The 18797-nt window shown below is 61.9% G+C and overlaps 3 protein-coding genes across 4 annotated transcripts in view; 2 read left to right on the forward strand and 1 right to left on the reverse strand.

The window, feature by feature from the left end:
* Positions 1–1870: 1870 nt before the first annotated feature.
* LOC102457111 (sesquipedalian-1-like) lies at positions 1871–3982 on the reverse strand. The gene is made up of 2 exons (XM_075928773.2): positions 3672–3982; positions 1871–2766 (listed from the first exon to the last, which is right to left on the reverse strand). The coding sequence occupies exon 2, from the start codon at positions 2752–2754 to the stop codon at positions 2179–2181; it is 576 nt and encodes a 191-aa protein (XP_075784888.1). The 5' UTR covers positions 2755–2766; positions 3672–3982; the 3' UTR covers positions 1871–2178.
* Positions 3983–4018: 36 nt separating this feature from the next.
* CD2BP2 (CD2 cytoplasmic tail binding protein 2) lies at positions 4019–10632 on the forward strand. 2 transcript variants are annotated; one of them, XM_089779078.1, is made up of 7 exons: positions 4019–4298; positions 5828–5916; positions 6219–6366; positions 7885–8042; positions 8113–8599; positions 9968–10095; positions 10354–10632. In XM_089779078.1, the coding sequence occupies exons 2-7, from the start codon at positions 5842–5844 to the stop codon at positions 10462–10464; spliced, it is 1107 nt and encodes a 368-aa protein (XP_089635204.1). In that variant the 5' UTR covers positions 4019–4298; positions 5828–5841; the 3' UTR covers positions 10465–10632. The 2 variants fall into 2 exon arrangements, with proteins under 2 accessions (XP_089635204.1, XP_075784887.2); XM_075928772.2 differs by having other exon boundaries at positions 4021–4298; positions 9965–10095.
* Positions 10633–10777: 145 nt separating this feature from the next.
* ITGAL (integrin subunit alpha L) overlaps positions 10778–18797 on the forward strand; it is a 47499-nt gene continuing 39479 nt past the window's right edge. The window contains exon 1 of the mRNA XM_075928768.2: positions 10778–12506. The gene's annotated coding sequence lies outside the window, so the exon portion shown is untranslated. The remainder of the gene's footprint in view (positions 12507–18797) is intronic.

Here is an 18797-nt window from a genome sequence, read left to right on the forward strand (position 1 = left end):
ACAGGACTGTGGAGCACTGTAAAGACTAACAAGATGGTTTATTAGGGGATGAGCTTTCGTGGGCCAGACCCACTTCCTCAGATCAAATTGTGGAAGAAAATAAGCACGACCACATATCCCAAAGGGATACAACCAAAACAAAGTGAACACGCATAAAAAGGACAAATCGAATTTCAGAAGGGGGGGGGGAGAGGGGTAAATGTCTGTGAGCTAATGCTATTGGAGGTGATAATTGGGGAAGCTCTTTGGAATGGGTAAGATAATTAATGTCTTTGTTAAGACCCCAGCGTAAAGTGTCGAATTGAAGCATGAATGACAGTTCCGAGGTTTCTCTTTCAAGTCTGGTGTTAATGTCTTTGAAGCAGGATGCAGGCGTCACCTAATAAACCATCTTGTTAGTCTGTAAAGTGCCGCACAGCCCTGGCTGGTGTTTCAGACTCTCACGGCTGCATCTCTAGTACTATGGGGCTAGTCTGGCTCTTCCAGGGGCTGCAGGTCTCTGAGAAGCATCAGTCGGGGGCTGTTCTTCCAAGGCCACTGGCCTTTAGATCTGAGAACCCTTGGGGAGGGGAGCGTGGCTCTTTGCTGCTCAGTGGCTGGGTGCATGGGAGGCCACCCAGGAGGGTTTCAGATGCTGCCCAGTGGATTAGCAGAGCACCCATGGCCGGCAGCCTGCTTCTCCTGGTGGTGCACGTTTCACAGGTCTCAGTGCAGAGAACACCTATTCCGCCCGGGGGGATGAGGGGGAACATGGGTTGGGGTGCTGCGTCTCTGAAGATCGCTGGGTTGAGGGCCTTTGAGTCCTTGGTCTGGGGGGTCTCTGCCCCTTGAAAGGGGTGAGGGTGTCCCGGATGAATAGGCTTCGTGCTCTGGAGCAGCCCGGAGTGGATCGTGGCTAGGCTGCCTCGTGTGGCACTCTCCTAGGGTACACCCTGTGGGCCCTGCCTCAGAGCTGTCAGCACCCGTTCCACACTGCGAGCTCCCTTCAGGGACGTCTGCCAGTCTGGATCAGCGTAGAAAGCAGGATGTTCCAGCCAGCCCCAGCCCCTAGGTCTCTGCCCCAGGGGTAGGGGCCCCAGCCCCAGGGGTAGGGGCCCCAGCCCCAAGCTTTGCTTTCCAGCGGGTCAGAATGGGCCAGCTTCCTGCCAGTGCAGGCTCAGCGGTTGCCAGGTACCACTGGCTGCCTGTTGGTTGGGCCCAAGACGCTAGTAGAGACAGGCTGGGCTAGGGGGTCTCTGCAGACTCACCCCCTTGTCCCGCCACAGGGTGAATCACGCAGCCTGCCTGGAAATGGAGACCCCCAGTATCCACACCACTGGGTTCTGGTCTTGGGGGTATGGGGCACTGGCCTGAGATGAGCCTCAGTTCCCTGAGGGCCACTCTGAGGCTAGTGAGAGCCAGGACTCCTGGGCTCTATTCCCGGCTCACTGGGGTTAGTGGCGGAGCAGTGGCCACGGGGGACCAGGCTCTGCATGCTGGAGGGGCGAAGCCTGGACGGTGTGTGCTGTGCCAGTGGAGGTTGGGTGAGGGCAGCAGGAGCCTGGCTGATCTCCTAGGGCAGGAAACGGTTGTTGAAGGCGGTCAGAGCCGCAGGCAGGGCCCTGATGGAGCGTTTCCTGCTTTGCCTGTCCCTGTGGCCCGAGAGCCTCCTTTGGCTGAATGAATGGGGATTTCTCAGACCCACAAGTTGAGCCCAGTGCGGCAGTGGGGGGAGCTCTCACCGGGCAGGCAGGACGTTTGTTCCGCACAGCACCCGCTGGAATAGCCAGGAGCTCCCCCGACCCAGCCGTTGCCCTGCCCCCTGCACTCAGCGCCCCCCACTGCTGGCCAGAGGTGACCAAACAGTGAATTCACGTGGCTGAGCCCAGGCCCCGACAGAACACGTTTATTATTGGAAAAGCATCGCCTCAGTGCAAAGGTTTGGCCTTGAAAGGTCCCCACTTCCCGAAGAACCGCAAGGCAGAGGGAGCATCTCTGCCTCCTTAACCCGGGGGGGAGGGTTTCTAGTCCATCCAAGCCAGACACGGCCCCTTCCCATTCTGTCTGTCCCTTGAGCTGAGCTTGCAGCCCCTGCTAGCCCACCCTGGGTCCCCCACACTGCATGTTTCTCCTGCATTGGATGGCATGGAATAGGACTCCCCTACCCCCTCTGGCTCTTCTCCTTTCCCTGCTCCCGTCCTACCCCAAATCAATCAGGTCTCCCTGTGTTGGCTGGGTCCCTTCTGCCCTGGCCTCCTTCCACTTCGCCCGCAGCTTCACAATCTCCTTCCCAAACTGCTGGTGCAGCCCCTCAAAGTCTGGCAATCCCACCGCTGACACCACTGGGCGGTGCTGAACAGCCCATTCCTTTGGCGGGGCAACCCCATTGGCCCGGTACTGTCCCTCTAGCTCAGTCACCAGAGCCCGCAGGTAGTCAAAGCTGGCCGTGCTCAGAGCCCGTACCCAGCCCTCCATGGAGGCCTGGTCTTCGGCAGCCATCTTGTAAGCTCGGTGGCCCGACCGGTAGGAGATTTCAAAGGTGAAAGGCTCTGTGGCGGATTCCTGTAGCTCCACCGTGCAGCCCTCCAGCAGGATCAGCCCCAGCGGCTCCCGGTCCCCCTGCCGCTCCCAGTAGAAGAGCAAGTTCCCTCGCAGTTCGCACCAGCGGCGCTGGTAGGTGCTGCTGCGTTCGCTCTTCTTGTACAGCCGGCCCTGGCGGTCGGGGGGCACCGCCACGCGGGAGTAGCCCAGGACGCCGGTTTCATGCAACTTCATGTGGGCAGGGACCTGAGAGAGGGGAGACAGGGAACGGGACGTGGGGCCTTTCCCGGGCAGGGGCCCAGCCCCAGGGCAGGGAACGGGACGTGGGGCCTTTCCCGGGCAGGGGCCCAGCCCCAGGGCAGGGAACGGGACATGGGGCCCAGGGCTGGGGGCCCGGAGTTCAGGGCAAGGCTGGCTCAGGGGGCCCAGCGCAGAGGGCCCAGGGCAGGGCAAGGGGAGCGGGGCGCAGGGCGGGGCCCGGGCCTAGGGGGCCAGGGCGGGAGGCTCAGCAAGGGGGGCTCGGGGCGGGGCAAGTCGGGGGGGGTGGGGCGCAGGGCGGGGCCTGAGACGGGGGGTTCGGGGCGGGGGACTCAGCACGGGAGCCCAGGGCGGGGCTCAGCTCGGGGGGGGGCGCTCGGGGCGGGGGGCTCAGCTCAGGGGGGGGCGGGGCTCGGGGCGGGGGGGGCGGGGCCCGGGCCTGGGGGCTCAGGGCGGGGTGAGGCTCGGGGCTCGGCGCGGGGGGGGCTCGGGGCGGGGGGCTCGGCTCAGGGGGGCGGGGCTCGGGGCGGGGCCTGAGACGGTGGGTTCGGGGCGGGGGACTCAGCACGGGAGCTCAGGGCAGGGCCCAGGGCGGGGCTCAGCTCGGGGGGGGCTCGGGGCGGGGGGCTCAGCTCAGGGGGGCGGGGCTCGGGGCGGGGCCTGAGACGGGGGGTTCGGGGCGGGGGACTCAGCACGGGAGCCCAGGGCAGGGCTCAGGGCTCAGCGCGGGGGGCGGGGCTCGGGGGGCTCAGCGCGGGGGGCGGGGCTCGGGGCGGGGGGCTTAGCTCGGGGGGGGGGGGGGGGGGCGGGGCCCGGGCCTGGGGGCGGGGGGCTCAGCTCGGGGGGGGCGGGGCTCGGGGAGGGGGGGGCCGCTCCCCGCCCGGGCTCGTTACCTGGCTCCTGCCCGGCTCTGCCCGCGCGGCTGCTCCCTCCCGGCCCCGCCCCCCGGAAGTGTCTCGCGGCAGCCAGGGCGCGGCCGGCTCCGCTCGGTCCTAAGGCGACCCGGGTTCGCGGGGGGGGGGGGGGGCAGGGCCCCACTCGCCCCCCCCCCCCGGTGAAACACGAGGGGCCGGGCCCCTTGCCCCCCCGGAAAACAGGGGGGGCCGGTGCGCCTGCCGGGGGGGGCGCAGGGGGCGTGGCCCCGTGGAGGGGGAGGGGCCTATGCCCTGGGCCTGTCCCGTCAGACCCGAGGTGCCGGGGGGGGGGGGGGGGGCGGGGCGCTTGCTGCCCCTTTAAGCGTTGCCATGACTCCCGCTCCGCACGGCAGCCAATGAAGCCGCAGCTAGCGGTGGCTGCCCGGAGAAAACGTCACTTCCGGCCCCTCCGCCAACCCGCCGTTGGGCTCCTGCGCGATGGGGGGGCGCTCGCTCAGGTGCCATTGTGACGTCACCTATCGCGCTATTCGCCCGAACGAGATCAACCCGGCGCGAGAGGCGGGGCGAGGGCCTGCGGCGACGTCACATCCGGGCAGAGTGACCCGGAAGTGGCTGCCGCGCGAGGGCGCTCTGCGAGCCCCGGAGGTGAGTGAGTGGCGCAGCCGATGGGGGCGCTGATCTGCATATGCAAATGAGGGGCTGTGAGGGTCTTGGGGTCCCGCTGGTACCGGGGCGCCCGGCCCGAGCCGAACGGGCTGATTTGCATATGCAAATGAGGCGGCAGGACCCGTACTGCGCATTTCCCCCGGGCCGGACTATTGCATCTTATTTGCATATGCAAATTAGGCATCACAGGGGGGCCCTTGGCTGGGCTGAACCGAGGGCTTGGGCCCGCCCAGCACGGTGGAAGCGAGTCATTTGCATATGCAAATTGGGAAGCTGCGAGGCTGGAGTTTGGGCCCGTGTCCCTGCGGGGCGGGGCCTGGGGGGCTCATTTGCATATGCAAATGCACGTTGTGCCCGGGGCGGGTTTGCAGCCTGGCGCAGAGAGGATGCTCCGGTGGCGCCTCGCCTGAGGGCCTGGGGCCGCGGGGCCCGTCGTGTGGGGCTGCAGGTGCTAGGGGCCGCGGGGCCCGTCGTGTGGGGCTGCAGGTGCCTGGGGCCGCGGGGCCCATCGTGTGGGGCTGCAGGTGCTAGGGGCCGCGGGGCCCGTCGTGTGGGGCTGCAGGTGCCTGGGGCCGCGGGGCCCATCGTGTGGGGCTGCAGGTGCCTGGGGCCGCGGGGCCCGTCGTGTGGGGCTGCAGGTGCCTGGGGCCGCGGGGCCCATCGTGTGGGGCTGCAGGTGCCTGGGGCCGCGGGGCCCGTCGTGTGGGGCTGCAGGTGCCTGGGGCCGCGGGGCCCGTCGTGTGGGGCTGCAGGTGCTAGGGGCCGCGGGGCCCGTCGTGTGGGGCTGCAGGTGCTAGGGGCCGCGGGGCCCGTCGTGTGGGGCTGCAGGTGCCTGGGGCCGCGGGCCCGTCGTGTGGGGCTGCAGGTGCCTGGGGCCGCGGGGCCCATCGTGTGGGGCTGCAGGTGCCTGGGGCCGCGGGGCCCGTCGTGTGGGGCTGCAGGTGCCTGGGGCCGCGGGCCCGTCGTGTGGGGCTGCAGGTGCTAGGGGCCGCGGGGCCCGTCGTGTGGGGCTGCAGGTGCTAGGGGCCGCGGGGCCCGTCGTGTGGGGCTGCAGGTGCCAGGGGCAGCGGGGCCCGTCGTGTGGGGCTGCAGGTGCTAGGGGCCGCGGGGCCCGTCGTGTGGGGCTGCAGGTGCTAGGGGCCGCGGGGCCCATCGTGTGGGGCTGCAGGTGCTAGGGGCCGCGGGGCCCGTCGTGTGGGGCTGCAGGTGCCTGGGGCCGCGGGCCCGTCGTGTGGGGCTGCGGGTGCCTGGGGCCGCGGGGCCCGTCGTGTGGGGCTGCAGGTGCCTGGGGCAGCGGGCCCGTCGTGTGGGGCTGCGGGTGCCTGGGGCCGCGGGGCCCGTCGTGTGGGGCTGCAGGTGCCTGGGGCCGCGGGGCCCGTCGTGTGGGGCTGCAGGTGCCTGGGGCCGCGGGGCCCGTCGTGTGGGGCTGCAGGTGCTAGGGGCCGCAGGGCCCGTCGTGTGGGGCTGCAGCGGCGGACGCCCCCTTCCTTACTCACCTCCCTCCCCAGAGCATCGGGCCACCATGCCCAAGCGCAAGGTGACATTTGAGGACCAGGTGGAGGGGGACGAGGAGGAGCTGGCCATGCCCAAGAAGAAGGTGAGTTATGAGGGCAGGGATGTGGGGAGGGATCTCTGTGGGGCAGTGAGGCATGGGGGAGGGATACAAAGGGGAGGCCTGTTGTGCGGGTGGGGACGTGAGAGAGGTCTCTGGAGGTACCCTGGTGAAGGGTACAGGTCTCTGTTGGGAGTTGGAGGGGGTCGCTGGAGAGGGTGTGACCATGGGGTATTTGAGGGTTCTCCTGGGTGTCTCAGGATGATGCTGGTGAGTGGGGGGCCTGTTGCATCAAGGTGCTGTGTTTTGGGATGACCAAGGGAATCTAAGTCTCCCTCTCTCCCCAGCTGGCAGAGCCTGGCCTGGGGGCCAGCGGCCCCGGGAGCCGCTTCAAGGGCAAACACTCCTTGGACAGCGACGAGGAAGACGAGGATGAGGAGGGCGATGACGGCCGGGCCAGTAAATACGACATCCTGGCATCGGAGGACGTGGAGGGTGAGACCCTCGGCAGGGGAGACCAAGCTGAGTGGGCAAAGATCTGGGGAGGGGGACCCTGGGGAGTGGGTGGGAAGAAGGGAAGGATGGGAGGCAGGTGAGGGGTGAGTGTATGATCCGGGGGGAAGGAGGGGAGAATGGGGGCTGGAGAGTGCTCCTGTGGGGAGAAGTGGGGGGACCTGCCTCGGTAGACCAATCTGGGGCTGTACAGAGCAGGGGAGACAGGGTAGTAATGAAGTTGGGGAAATGGCAGCAGGTCTGATGGGCAGGGGGGTCTCCCAGGGGTAGGAAGTGGGGAAGACAGTGGTGGGACTGACAGGTCACAGGGTCTCCAGAGGCAGGGGCAGGAGGCAGGGAAACTGGTGGGGTAGTGTTGAGGGAGCAAACTGTGGCGGGGCTGGTGGGCAGCAGGTGACTGTGGCGGGGCTGATGACTGGGCAGGTGATAACCGTGGATGGAGGAGCTGAGGAGTAGGGGGATGACCATGGCGGGGATGACAGGTGGCCAGGGGGTGACTGTGGCAGGGCTGGTGGGCAGGGGTGACCGTGGCGGGGCTGGTGGGCAGGGGGTGAGCGTGGCGGGGCTGGTGGGCAGAGGGTGAATGTGGCGGGGCTGACGGGTGGGGGGTGAGCGTGGCGGGGCTGGGGGTAGGGGGTGAGCGTGGCGGGGCTGACGGGCGGGGGGTGAGCGTGGCGGTGCTGACGGGCGGGGGGTGAGCGTGGCGGGGGTAGGGGGTGAGCGTGGCGGGGCTGGGGGTAGGGGGTGAGCGTGGCGGGGCTGACGGGCGGGGGGTGAGCGTGGCGGGGCTGACGGGCGGGGGGTGAGCGTGGCGGGGGTAGGGGGTGAGCGTGGCGGGGCTGGGGGTAGGGGGTGAGCGTGGCGGGGCTGACGGGCGGGGGGTGAGCGTGGCGGGGCTGGGGGTAGGGGGTTAGCGTGGCGGGGCTGGGGGTAGGGGGTTAGCGTGGCGGGGCTGGGGGTAGGGGGTGAGCGTGGCGGGGGTAGGGGGTGAGCGTGGCGGGGCTGACGGGCAGGGGGTGAGCGTGGCGGGGCTGACGGGCGGGGGGTGAGCGTGGCGGGGCTGACAGGCGGGGGGTGAGCGTGGCGGGGCTGGGGGTAGGGGGTGAGCGTGGCGGGGCTGACGGGCGGGGGGTGAGCGGGGCTGGGGGCAGGGGGTGAGCGTGGCGGGGCTGGTGGGCAGGGGGTGAGCGTGGCGGGGCTGACGGGCGGGGGGTGAGCGTGGCGGGGGCAGGGGGTGAGCGTGGCGGGGCTGACGGGCGGGGGGTGAGCGTGGCGGGGCTGGGGGTAGGGGTGAGCGTGGCGGGGCTGACGGGCAGGGGGTGAGTGTGGCGGGGCTGACGGGCGGGGGGTGAGCGTGGCGGGGCTGACGGGCGGGGGGTGAGCGTGGCGGGGGTAGGGGGTGAGCGTGGCGGGGCTGACGGGCGGGGGGTGAGGGTGGCGGGGCTGACGGGCGGGGGGTGAGGGTGGCGGGGCTGACGGGCAGGGGGTCTCCCCGGGCAGGGCAGGAGTCGGCCACCATCGACTACGAGGACGGGGTGCGGATCACCCCCTTCAACCTGGAGGAGGAGATGGAGGAGGGGCACTTCGACTCGGAGGGGAACTACTTCCTGCGCCGCGAGGCGCTGATCCGGGACAACTGGCTGGACAACATCGACTGGGTGAGGGGCAGTCCTGCGGGGGCGGGGGGCGGGGGCCGGCCAGACCGGGGCTGATCTCTGCCTCCCTCAGGTGCGGATCAAGGAGCAGCCCCCCGGGAGCCGGCAGCCCCTCGGCGGAGGCCAGGAGGAGGATGGGGGGTCCCCCGGCGGGCGCCCCCCGCTGGACAAGCAGACCCTGCTGGAGGGGATGGTGGAGCTGGTGCGACCGGGGGAGACTGTGGCCCGGGCCATCCAGCGGCTGGGCAGCAAGGGCGGGGCCAGAGGCTCGCGCACCCACCGCGCCTGGACCCGTGCCAAGGCCGACGCCCCTGCCTCACAGGAGGAGGGGGCGGCACCAGGGTCGCCCCAGAGGCGGGAGCAGCTGGAGCGGCTCTCGGGATTGGCCGACCAGATGGTGGGGCGGGGCGTGTACGAGATCTACCAGGAGACCCGTGAGAAGCTGGCGCTCAGGCTGCGGGCGCTGACCCAGCCGCCCCCAGCCCCTGCCCAGCCCGCCCCGGCCCTCGACATGTTTGCCGAGGACATCGATGAGGAGAGGCTGAGACCCCAGGCATCCGGTGAGATACTGGGGGGCTGCGGGGCGGGAGTGGGGGGCACTGGCAGGGCTGGGCTGACAGGCTGTGGGGCGGAAGGGAGGGGCATTGGCAAGAGGGCTGGCGGGGGCTGCAGGGCAGGAGCGAGGGGCATTGGCAAGAGGGCTGGTGGAGCAGGGCAGGGCTGGCGGGGGCTGCAGGGCAGGAGCGGGGGGCATTGGCAAGAGGGCTGGTGGAGCAGGGCAGGGCTGGCAGGGGCTGTGGGGCAGGAGCTAGGGGCACTGGCAAGAGGGCTGGTGGAGCAGGGCAGGGCTGGCGGGGGCTGTGGGGCAGGAGCTAGGGGCACTGGCAAGAGGGCTGGTGGAGCAGGGCAGGGCTGGCGGGGGCTGTGGGGCAGGAGCTAGGGGCACTGGCAAGAGGGCTGGTGGAGCAGGGCAGGGCTGGCGGGGGCTGTGGGGCGGGAGCTAGGGGCATTGGCAAGAGGGCTGGTGGAGCAGGGCAGGGCTGGCGGGGGCTGTGGGGCAGGAGCTAGGGGCACTGGCAAGAGGGCTGGTGGAGCAGGGCAGGGCTGGCGGGGGCTGTGGGGCGGGAGCTAGGGGCATTGGCAAGAGGGCTGGTGGAGCAGGGCAGGGCTGGCGGGGGCTGCAGGGCAGGAGCGAGGGGCATTGGCAAGAGGGCTGGTGGAGCAGGGCAGGGCTGGCGGGGGCTGCAGGGCAGGAGCGAGGGGCATTGGCAAGAGGGCTGGTGGAGCAGGGCAGGGCTGGCGGGGGCTGTGGGGCAGGAGTGAGGGGCATTGGCAAGAGGGCTGGTGGAGCAGTGCAGGTCTGGTGGGGGCTGTGGGGCAGGAGTGAGGGGCATTGGCAAGAGGGCTGGTGGAGCAGGGCAGGGCTGGCGGGGGCTGTGGGGCGGGAGCTAGGGGCACTGGCAAGAGGGCTGGTGGAGCAGGGCTGGGCTGGCGGGGGCTGTGGGGCAGGAGCTAGGGGCACTGGCAAGAGGGCTGGTGGAGCAGGGCAGGGCTGGCGGGGGCTGCAGGGCAGGAGCGAGGGGCATTGGCAAGAGGGCTGGTGGAGCAGGGCAGGGCTGGCGGGGGCTGTGGGGCAGGAGCTAGGGGCACTGGCAAGAGGGCTGGTGGAGCAGGGCAGGGCTGGCGGGGGCTGTGGGGCAGGAGCTAGGGGCACTGGCAAGAGGGCTGGTGGAGCAGGGCAGGGCTGGCGGGGGCTGCAGGGCAGGAGCGAGGGGCATTGGCAAGAGGGCTGGTGGAGCAGGGCAGGGCTGGCGGGGGCTGTGGGGCAGGAGCTAGGGGCACTGGCAAGAGGGCTGGTGGAGCAGGCCAGGGCTGGTGGAGGCTGCGGGTTACCCAGGGGCTGTCTGACCTGCGGCTGTTTCCAGCAGGGGGCGCTGACGCAGCGACGCAGCCCCTGGACGGGGACGAGCCCCTGGCGGAGGTGATGTGGGAGTACAAATGGGAGAACACGAACGGGGCAGAGCTCTATGGGCCCTTCAGCAGCACCCAGATGCAGGTGAGACCCCGCCCCGGAGCAAGGGGTCCCGTGTACCCCGCCTGCCCCAGCGGGGCCACGTCCCAGCACCGCGCGAGATGTTCCCAACTCCCCATGTGCCCAGCCCCCTCCGCCAGGCCTGGCTCCCCAGGTGTCTGACCCCTTCCCCAGAGGGACGGTATCCAGCCCTGGGCGAGGGTCCCCAGGTGCCCAGCCCCTGCGTTGCCCAAGGAGCCGCGTCCCAGGGCCCCATGTAACCCTCTCTCTCTCCCCCTGCAGGAGTGGGTGAACCAGGGCTATTTTGAGCATGGAGTCTACTGCCGCAAGGCCGACAATTCGGAAGGCCAGTTCTACAACTCCAAGCGGGTGGATTTTGACCTGTACACGTGATCTGCGACTGGCCTGCGACCCCTCGAGCCGAGGGGGCTGGACTTGGGTCTGGGAGAGCCAGGGAGGGAGGTTGGGGTGCATATGGGGCGGAGGGGCTTGTGGGGTGTGGATGTCTCGTCTTTATTTTTTTTCTTGCTGGATTAAAATATATCTATGTCTTGTACTGTGCTGGTGCTGCCGCCCCTGCGAGCTGGTGTCTGTGTGTCAGGGGGCCCACACAGCGCCTGGAAGATGGAGATTCTCCTCTGAGCATCAGGGCCTTGGTGTTTGGGATTCACAGCCTGGGTTGTTATGGTAGGGTCCCTCAGGAGATGCAGGGCTGCTTGTTTTGGCTCTCTCTTGGCAGGACTGATTTATTACCATAGCTCGTCCGTCACCTTGTTTTTGTAGGGTCTCCTGGGAGAAGCAGGGCTCTGTGCGTGGCTTGGGTTTTGTGAGCTCTCTTGTGCTCGCGGGCTTGTTACGGTTTGGTTGCAGGAAAGCTCAGGTTTTGTGTGTGTGTTGCTTTTTAATTGCAGGGTCTGTTGTGCTTACTGTTTTGTTTTTGTAGGGTCTTTCACAAGCGCTTGAGCACCAGGGCCTGTCTTTGTGTCATTTTGTTACTGTAGGGTCTTACAAATGTGAGGACTGTGTGGAAATGCAGCTTTGTTTCTGTGGGTCTTAAACGTGCTAGGGGTGTGTGTTTTCACTGTAGCTGTTGTTGAGTCTCTGACAAACGCGGCGGCTTTGTTGTGGTAGGGCCTGTCCCGAGACTGAAGGCTGCGTGTGCTTTTGTTGTTGTTCTGTGGAACCCCTGTGTTGTTGTGGGGTCTCATAGTCTGTTGTTGCAAGATCTGGGCCCGCTCATGCTCACTAATTATAGCTGTATTCTCGATGGCTGCCGGTTTAACGTAGGATCTGGGTTTGTTATCGTAGGGTCTTCTCTGTTGTTATAAGGTTACCTTCCCTGTTGTTGCAAGATCAGGGACTGTGTGCATGTCATGATTGAAGGGTCTGAGGCTGTGTGCATGGTGCTTTGTTATTGTAGGGCCCTCTCTGGGAGACAGATTGTTATTGTAGGGTCTCCTGGCCTGTTGTTCCAATATCTGGGGCAGTGGGTATGTCACTTGGTTATTGTTCTGTCTCCAGAGTCGGAAGCAAACCAGGGAACCACTGCTGGAGCTGCTGACCCAACCCCATTCCCCCCAGCTACGATGGAACCAGGGCAGAGATATGGGGAGCTCAGTGGCTCTGGAGAGATGCGGGGCGGGGACGGGGGTGATGTCACCTGGCAGGTGCTGGAAGCAGGGCTAGATTTGGAGGTGCAGTTATTGGGCCGAGCCCCCCACGTGGCATGGGAGCGCTGTCTCTGACCCCTTACAACAACCCCGGCAGTCCTGGGGTGACACAAGACATCCTGTAAATGCAGCCCCTGAGGCAGCAGAACCGAACTCCCCCCAAACTGGCCACATGCAGGCAGATGTGGGGAGCAGGGCAGCCTCTTCGCACCTTCCCTTTTTCCTCCGTACCCCCGTGCGTGTGGGGGGCGTGAATGGAACGTGGGCGTGCACACACACACGCACACACTCACCCCCTGAGCCCCCAGACTGATCCAGAACTCAAGAGTCCTACAAAAAGGTGAAGCTAGGCCAGATGACAAAGGATGAATATAAATAAATATGCAGGGGCCAAATTCGAAAGGCGAAGGCACAAAATGAGCTCAGACTAGCTAGAGACATGAGGGGAACAAGGAAACATTCTGCGCACATGTTAGAAGCAGGAGGAAGAGCAACGTCAAGGAAGCCCATTACTCGGTGAAGAGGGAAAAACAACAGAGAATGTGGAAGTGCCGGACGTACTTAGTGACTTCTTTGTTTTGTGTAGGAAACTTCTTTGTTTTGGTTTTCACCAGGAAGGTTGGTGGCGGCGGAATGCCTGACACAGTGAGTGCCAGTGAACACGGGCATAAACGGCGAGGAGTCCTGTGGCACCTTATAGACTAACAGATTTATTGGCGCAGACGCTTTCGTGGGCTGCACGCAGTGGAAACGCCAGAGGCAGGGGTAAATATACAGGCATAAGAAAAGAGTCCCAATGAAGAGTAAGGCTGGAGATAACGAGGTCAATTCGGTCAGGGAGGAAGAGGCCCACTTCTAGCAGCTGCTGTGGAGGTGTGAACACCAAGAGAGGAGAAGCAGCTTTTGTAGTTGGTTAGCCATTCTCAGTCTTTGTTTAATCCTGAGCTGATGGTGTCAAATTTGCAGATGAACTGGAGCTCAGCAGTTTCTCTTTGAAGTCTGTTTTTTTGTTGCAGGATGGCTATTTTTAAATGTGCTACTGTGTAACCGGGGAGATGGAAGTGTTCTCCTACACGTTTTTGGATGTTACCATTCCTGGTATCTGTTTTGTGTCTGTTTATTCTTTTACGTAGGGGCTGTCCAGTCTGGCCAGTGTACATGGCAGGGGGCATTGCTGGCACATGGTGGCGTATATTACCAGGGCTCGACAAATTAGGCAATCTACTCGCCCGTGGCAAGTAGATTTTAGCCCGGCGGGGCCACACAGCACGGTCAGCACATGCACAGTGTGTGCTTCCGCGCGGCTGGCAAACAGGGCTTGCTGCTGCTTGGCGAGCTCTGCATATTACATTGGTAGATGTGCAGGTGAGCGAGCCCGTGATGGTGTGGGTGATGCGGTTAGGTCCTTTGATGGTGTCGTTGGTGTAGATATGTGGGCAGAGTTGACACCGGGCTTTGTTGCAGGGATTGGAGTTCCTGAGTTAGAGTTACTGTGGTGGTGGTGAGAATTTGCTTCAGGTTGGTGGGTTGTCTGTGGGCAAGGACTGTAGAGTGAATAATTAAGGCAATTATCTGAAAGATAGTAAGGTGATAAGTAAGAGCAAGGATTTGTAAAGAACAAATCACGTCAGACCAACTGACAGCTTTCTTTGACAGGGTAACAAGCCTTGTGGATGAGGGAGAAGCGGTGGACGTGGTATAGCTACACTTCAGTAAGGCATTTGATACAGTCTTGCATGGCCTTCCTATCAATAAACTAGGTAAAGACAACCTAGATGGAGCTGCTATAAGGCAGGTGCAGAACTGGCTGGATAACTGATCCCAGAGAGGAGTTATTAACGGTTCACAGTCATGCTGGAAGGGCAGAACAAGAGGGCTCCGCATGGGTCTGTTCTGGGACCGGTTCTGCTCAATATCTTCCTCCATGATTTAGATGATGGCGTGGAGAGGACACTTGTTAAGTTTGTGGACAGTATCAAGCTGGGAGGGGTTGCGAGTGCTGTGGAGGTTGGGAATGTAATTCAAAACGATCCAGACAAACTGGATAATTGGTCGGAGATAAATAGGATCAGTTTCAATAAGGCCGAATGCTAAGCCCTGAGGAAAGAACAAGCAGTTTCACACATACAGAATGGGAAGTGACTGCCTAGGAAGGAGGATTGCAGAAATGAATATCGGGGCCATCGTGGATCACAAGCTAAATGTGAGTCAACAGTGTAACGCTGTTGCAAAAAAAGCAAACCTCATTCTGAGATGTATTGTCAGGAGTGTTGTGAGCAAGACACGACAAGTCATTCTTCCGCTGTACCCTGTGCTGACTAGGCCTCAGTTGGAGTATTGGGTCCAGTTCTGGGCACCACATTTCAAGGAAGATGTGGGAAAATTCGAGAAAGTCCAGAGAAAAACTATGAAAGTGATGAAAGGTCTAGAGAACATGAGCTATGAGGGGAGGCTGAAGGAACTGGGCTTGTTTAGTTTGGAAAGGAGAAGACAGAGGGGACATGAGAGCCGTTTTCAGGTATCTAAAAGGGTGTCACAAGATGGAGGGAGAAAAATTGTTCCCCTTGGCCTCTGAGGACAGGACAAGGAGCAATGGGCTTCAACTGCAGTAAGGGAGGTTGAGGTTGGACATTAGGAAAAACTTCCTGCCTGTCGGGGTGGTTCAACACTGGACTCAATTGCCCGGGGGGTTGTGGAATCCCCATCCCTGGAGATATTTAAGAGCAGGTTGAACAGGTGCCTGCCAGGGCTGGTCTCGATGGGGCTTGATGACCTCTGGAGGTTCCTTCCGCTTAGAAGAATAGAATCAGAGAACCCGAGAACCGGAAGGGACCTTGACAGGTCAGGTCCGGGCCCTGCCCTCATGGTAGGACCTGTGGTTCTGATTCTAAACCCCTCCCCTCCGTCCCGGCTCCTTCCACTCTCCCGAGGCACGGAAGCTCCATCACCCCGCTCTGCAAACTGCAAGCCCTCTCCTTAGCCCCAAACCCCGCCCTTATCCCCAGCCATTCCCATTCCTTACACCAGCCCTGCCCTGACGCCTCCCCTAGGCTCTCAGCCCCAGGCTCCTTTCTCTGCTGAATCCCTTCTCTCTGTTTCCCCACGTAGCTCCCCCCATTCCTCTCTTGATCGCCCCATTTCCAACTGGGACTGGCTGCCGGAGAATCTAGGAGTCCTTCCTCCCCACCCCCTGCTCTGCTCTGGCCTCTGGAGTCCCCTCCTTTCCCACAGCTGGGGAGAGAACCCAGAGACCATAATATAATTCGGTGCAACACCCTTGGGTGGGAGGGGAACTCCACATCAGCACTGAACTCCTGCAAGGGGAGCTCAACACACAAGGCGGCGAGTGAAACTGAAAGGCCGAGGAGCAGGCAGAAGTGTGAATGACTGGTAGCCGCGTGGAAACTTTCAAACCTTTCTGTGAGAATGGCCCCATCTTTACAATTTGAGCCTAAGTCCCATCCCCCACCCCTGCTACACAGCCAAGGGAAAGTCAGTTAGAGGGAGGCAAACGGCCTGCTTTCGAAAGGGGAAGTGGGACTCTGCTGCGGCCCAGAGGAGAGCGTGTATTCTGGTGAGTCGGGGCCAGGGAGAGCGAGGCAGGACCGCAGGAGAATTTGAAGTGCAGCCCGCCAAATCCACACGAACAGAGCAGACCATCCGAGGCAGGAAGCCGGCTGAAGAGCCAGTGGGCCCCTGGACGATCGAGACGGCAAAGGAGCACTCAAGGCCGATGAGGTCGTTGTGGAGAAACGAAATGAATCCTTCGCATCGGTTGTCACGGCTGAGGATGTTGGGGAGACTCCCAAACCCGAGCCAGTCTTTCTAGGTGAGAAATCTGAGGAATTGTCCCAGTTTGAGGTGTCACAGAGCAAGCCTTGGAGCACATGGATAAGCTTCACAGTCACAAGCCACCGGGCCCGGATGGCATGCGCCCAAGAGCTCTGACAGAACTCACATGGGAAACCTGCCTTTAAATCAGCTTCCGTACCTAATGAGGGAGGCTCCAGTTTGTTGAAAGGGCTCTAGAAGTGATCCCGGCAGTTCCAGGCAAGGGAGACTGGCAGTACTGGGCAAATGGGTTGAAACTAGAGAACAGCGTTGTCAGACGCATAGATGAACATGATTTGTTGGGGAAGAGTCAGCGTGGTTCTATAAAGGGAAATCCTGCCTCAGTAATCTGCAAGAATTCGTTAGGGGGATGAACAGGTATGCAGACGGGGGGAATTCACTGGATACGGTGCACTTAGATTTCCAGAAAGCCTTTGACAAGGTCCCTCCCCGAAGCTCTTAAGCAAAGTAAGCTGTCACGGCATAAGCGGGACAGTCCTCTCATGGGCTGGTGACCGGTTAAAAGACAGGAACAAATGGTGAGGTTCCCAAATGGAGAGGTAACTCGTGGTGTCCGTACGGGAACCGATCCTAATCAACCTATTCAGAAATGATCTGGAGAAAGGGGCAAACAGGGAGGTGGCCACATTTGCAATTTTTACAAAACTGCTCAAGATGGTTATTTCCAAAGCTGTACGTGTGTGACGGCGCGTTGGGGTCCCCGACTCCTGCACCCCCGTAGTGGCACGAACAGACTCCACCAGCCAGTAGAACAGAGGGAGTTTATTGCTTCCTCAGGATACAGCACAGATGTAATCTGGTTCCAGGGCAGGCCTCAGCCCCCCTAGAGATGGGGGAGCCTGGGCCCCTAAATCCCAGCCCCTTGCTTAGGCTGCTTCCTCCATGATTCCAGCCAGAAACGAAAACTCTCTTCCAGCCCTGCCCCCAGCCAGGTGCTGGTCTCCGCCCCCCTCCCTTTGTCTCTCCCTGGGAGGCTGAGCCTGAGTGTCTGGGATAATCCACATTTGGGAGAGTCAGTGGGAATCTCCCATCCCAGCGCAGGGGGACTCCGGGTCACAGAGCAGACAGCCCCCGCTACGGCACAATGTGTAAAATGATGGAGTCTCTCAGAGAGAGAGAGAGATCTTGGCGTAATTGCAGATCGTTCTCTGAAAACATCCTCTGCTTGTGCTGTACGCGTCAGTGTTGGGAACTGGGTGCAAGTGGTGTTCTCGTCCACCCTCCATGTAGAAGGAAAAGATCCAGGTAGGGATCATCGAACTGTGGAGGCACATGCGTGGTTGCTCAGGTGGTGTTGGGGAGAGGGCTTTGGATATGGGATGTTGTTCCATGAACAAGGGTTGCTAGGAAGAGATGGGCTCCACCTACCCAAGAGAGGGAAGAGCATCTATAAACTAGGTTAGTCGGGGGACGGTGACCAAAGCCCAGAGGTAAGTGGGGAAGTGGGATACCGGGAAGAAACACGAGGAATGAACAACAAAGGAAGACCCCTGATTCGAATGGAGAAGGTCGGGCGATCAACTGGGTATGTAAAGTGTCTGTACACGAATGCGAGACGCCTGGGAGACAAACAGGAAGAATCAGAAGCCCTGGCCCAGTGGAAGAACTAGGATTTGATTGGAATAACGGAGACGTGGTGGGACGACTGACATGAGTGGAGCGCTGTCACGGAAGGGTATAGACTGTTCAGGAAGACCAGGCGGGGGGGAAAAGGAGCAGAGTTGCGCTGTGTGTAAGAGAGCAGTAGGATTGCTCACAGCTCCAGGATATAGAGGGAGAAAAGCCGGTTGAGTCTTTGGGTCAAGTGTGGAGGTGGAAGAAGCGGGTGAGGTTGTGGTTGGTGTCTGCTATAGACCAGATCCGGTGGATGGGGCAGACAAGGCTTTCTTCAGACAACTGAGAGAAGCTTCCAGATCGCAGGCCCTGGTTCTCGTGGGGGACTTGAATCGCCTGACGTCTGTTGGGAGACCAATACGGCAGGACACAGACAATCCAGGGAGTTTTTGGGGATAACTTCTTGGTACAAGTGCTGAAGGATCCGACCAGGGGCCGTGCGCAGCTCGACCTGCTGCTCACAAACGGAAGTGGATGCAGGTGGCAATCCGGGAAGCAGTGATCATGAGATGGTCGATTTCAGGATCCTGACTGAAGGAAGGAAGGAGAGCAGCAAAATACTCACCCTGGACTTCAGAAGAGCAGCCTTTGACTCCCTCAGAACGGATGGGCAGGGTCCCCTGGGATGCTAACACAAGGGGGAAGGAGCCCAGGAGAGCCGGCTGGATTTTAAAGAAGCCGTATTGAAGGCCCAGGAAGAAACCATCCCGACGCGCAGCAAGAGAAGCAAACAGGGCAGGCGACCAGGGTAACTTACCAAGGAAATTCTTGATGAACTTCAACACAAAAAGGAAGCTGACAAGAAGTGGAAATGTGGACAGATGACTAGGGAGGAGTAGAAATACATTGCTCAAGAATGCAAGGGACTTACCAGGAAGGCCAAAGCACGAGTGGAATTGCAGCTAGCAAGGGATGTGAAGGGAAGAAGAAAGGTTTCTACAGGCATGTTAGCAAGCGTGGGACCCTTAAAGTACATCTACACAGGAGCACAGACCTCTAAACAAGCTAAGCAATTTGAGCTGTGCAAATGACATAGCTTATTTTGAAATGTGGTGCTGTCTGCATAGCACTATTTTTTAAATGAATTGCTATTCCGGTGTCTTCCTTAATTCCCGGGCAATGAGGTTACAGAAAGCCAGAATAAGAAGCCCGTTATTTGGGATGTATTTTGGAATAACGGGCGTGTTCTTAAGACACACAGAATGCTATCTCTGGATAACGGACTTTATCCCCGAATAGCACTGAGATGATGTGGGGAAAGCTGAAGCACTCAAAGTTTTCTTTGCCTCTGTCTTCACGGACGAGGTCAGCCTCCAGACTACTGCACTAGGCAACGCAGTAGGGGAAGGAGGTGGGCAGCCCTCAGTGGGGGAAAAACAAGTTAGGAACTATTGAGAAAAGCTAAACATACACAAATCCATGGGCCTGGATTTAATGCATCCAAGGGGACTGAGGGATTTGGCAAATGTCATTGAGGAGACTTTGGCCATTAGCTTTGGAAAGTCGTGGAGGTCGGGAGAGATCCCGGATGACTGGAAAAAGGCAAATGCAGGGCCCATCTTAAACAAGGGGAGAAGGACGATCCAGGGA

Source organism: Pelodiscus sinensis, chromosome 5 (assembly GCF_052426305.1).
Source record: "Pelodiscus sinensis isolate ZL-2025 chromosome 5, ASM5242630v1, whole genome shotgun sequence".
NCBI lineage: Eukaryota > Metazoa > Chordata > Testudines > Trionychidae > Pelodiscus > Pelodiscus sinensis.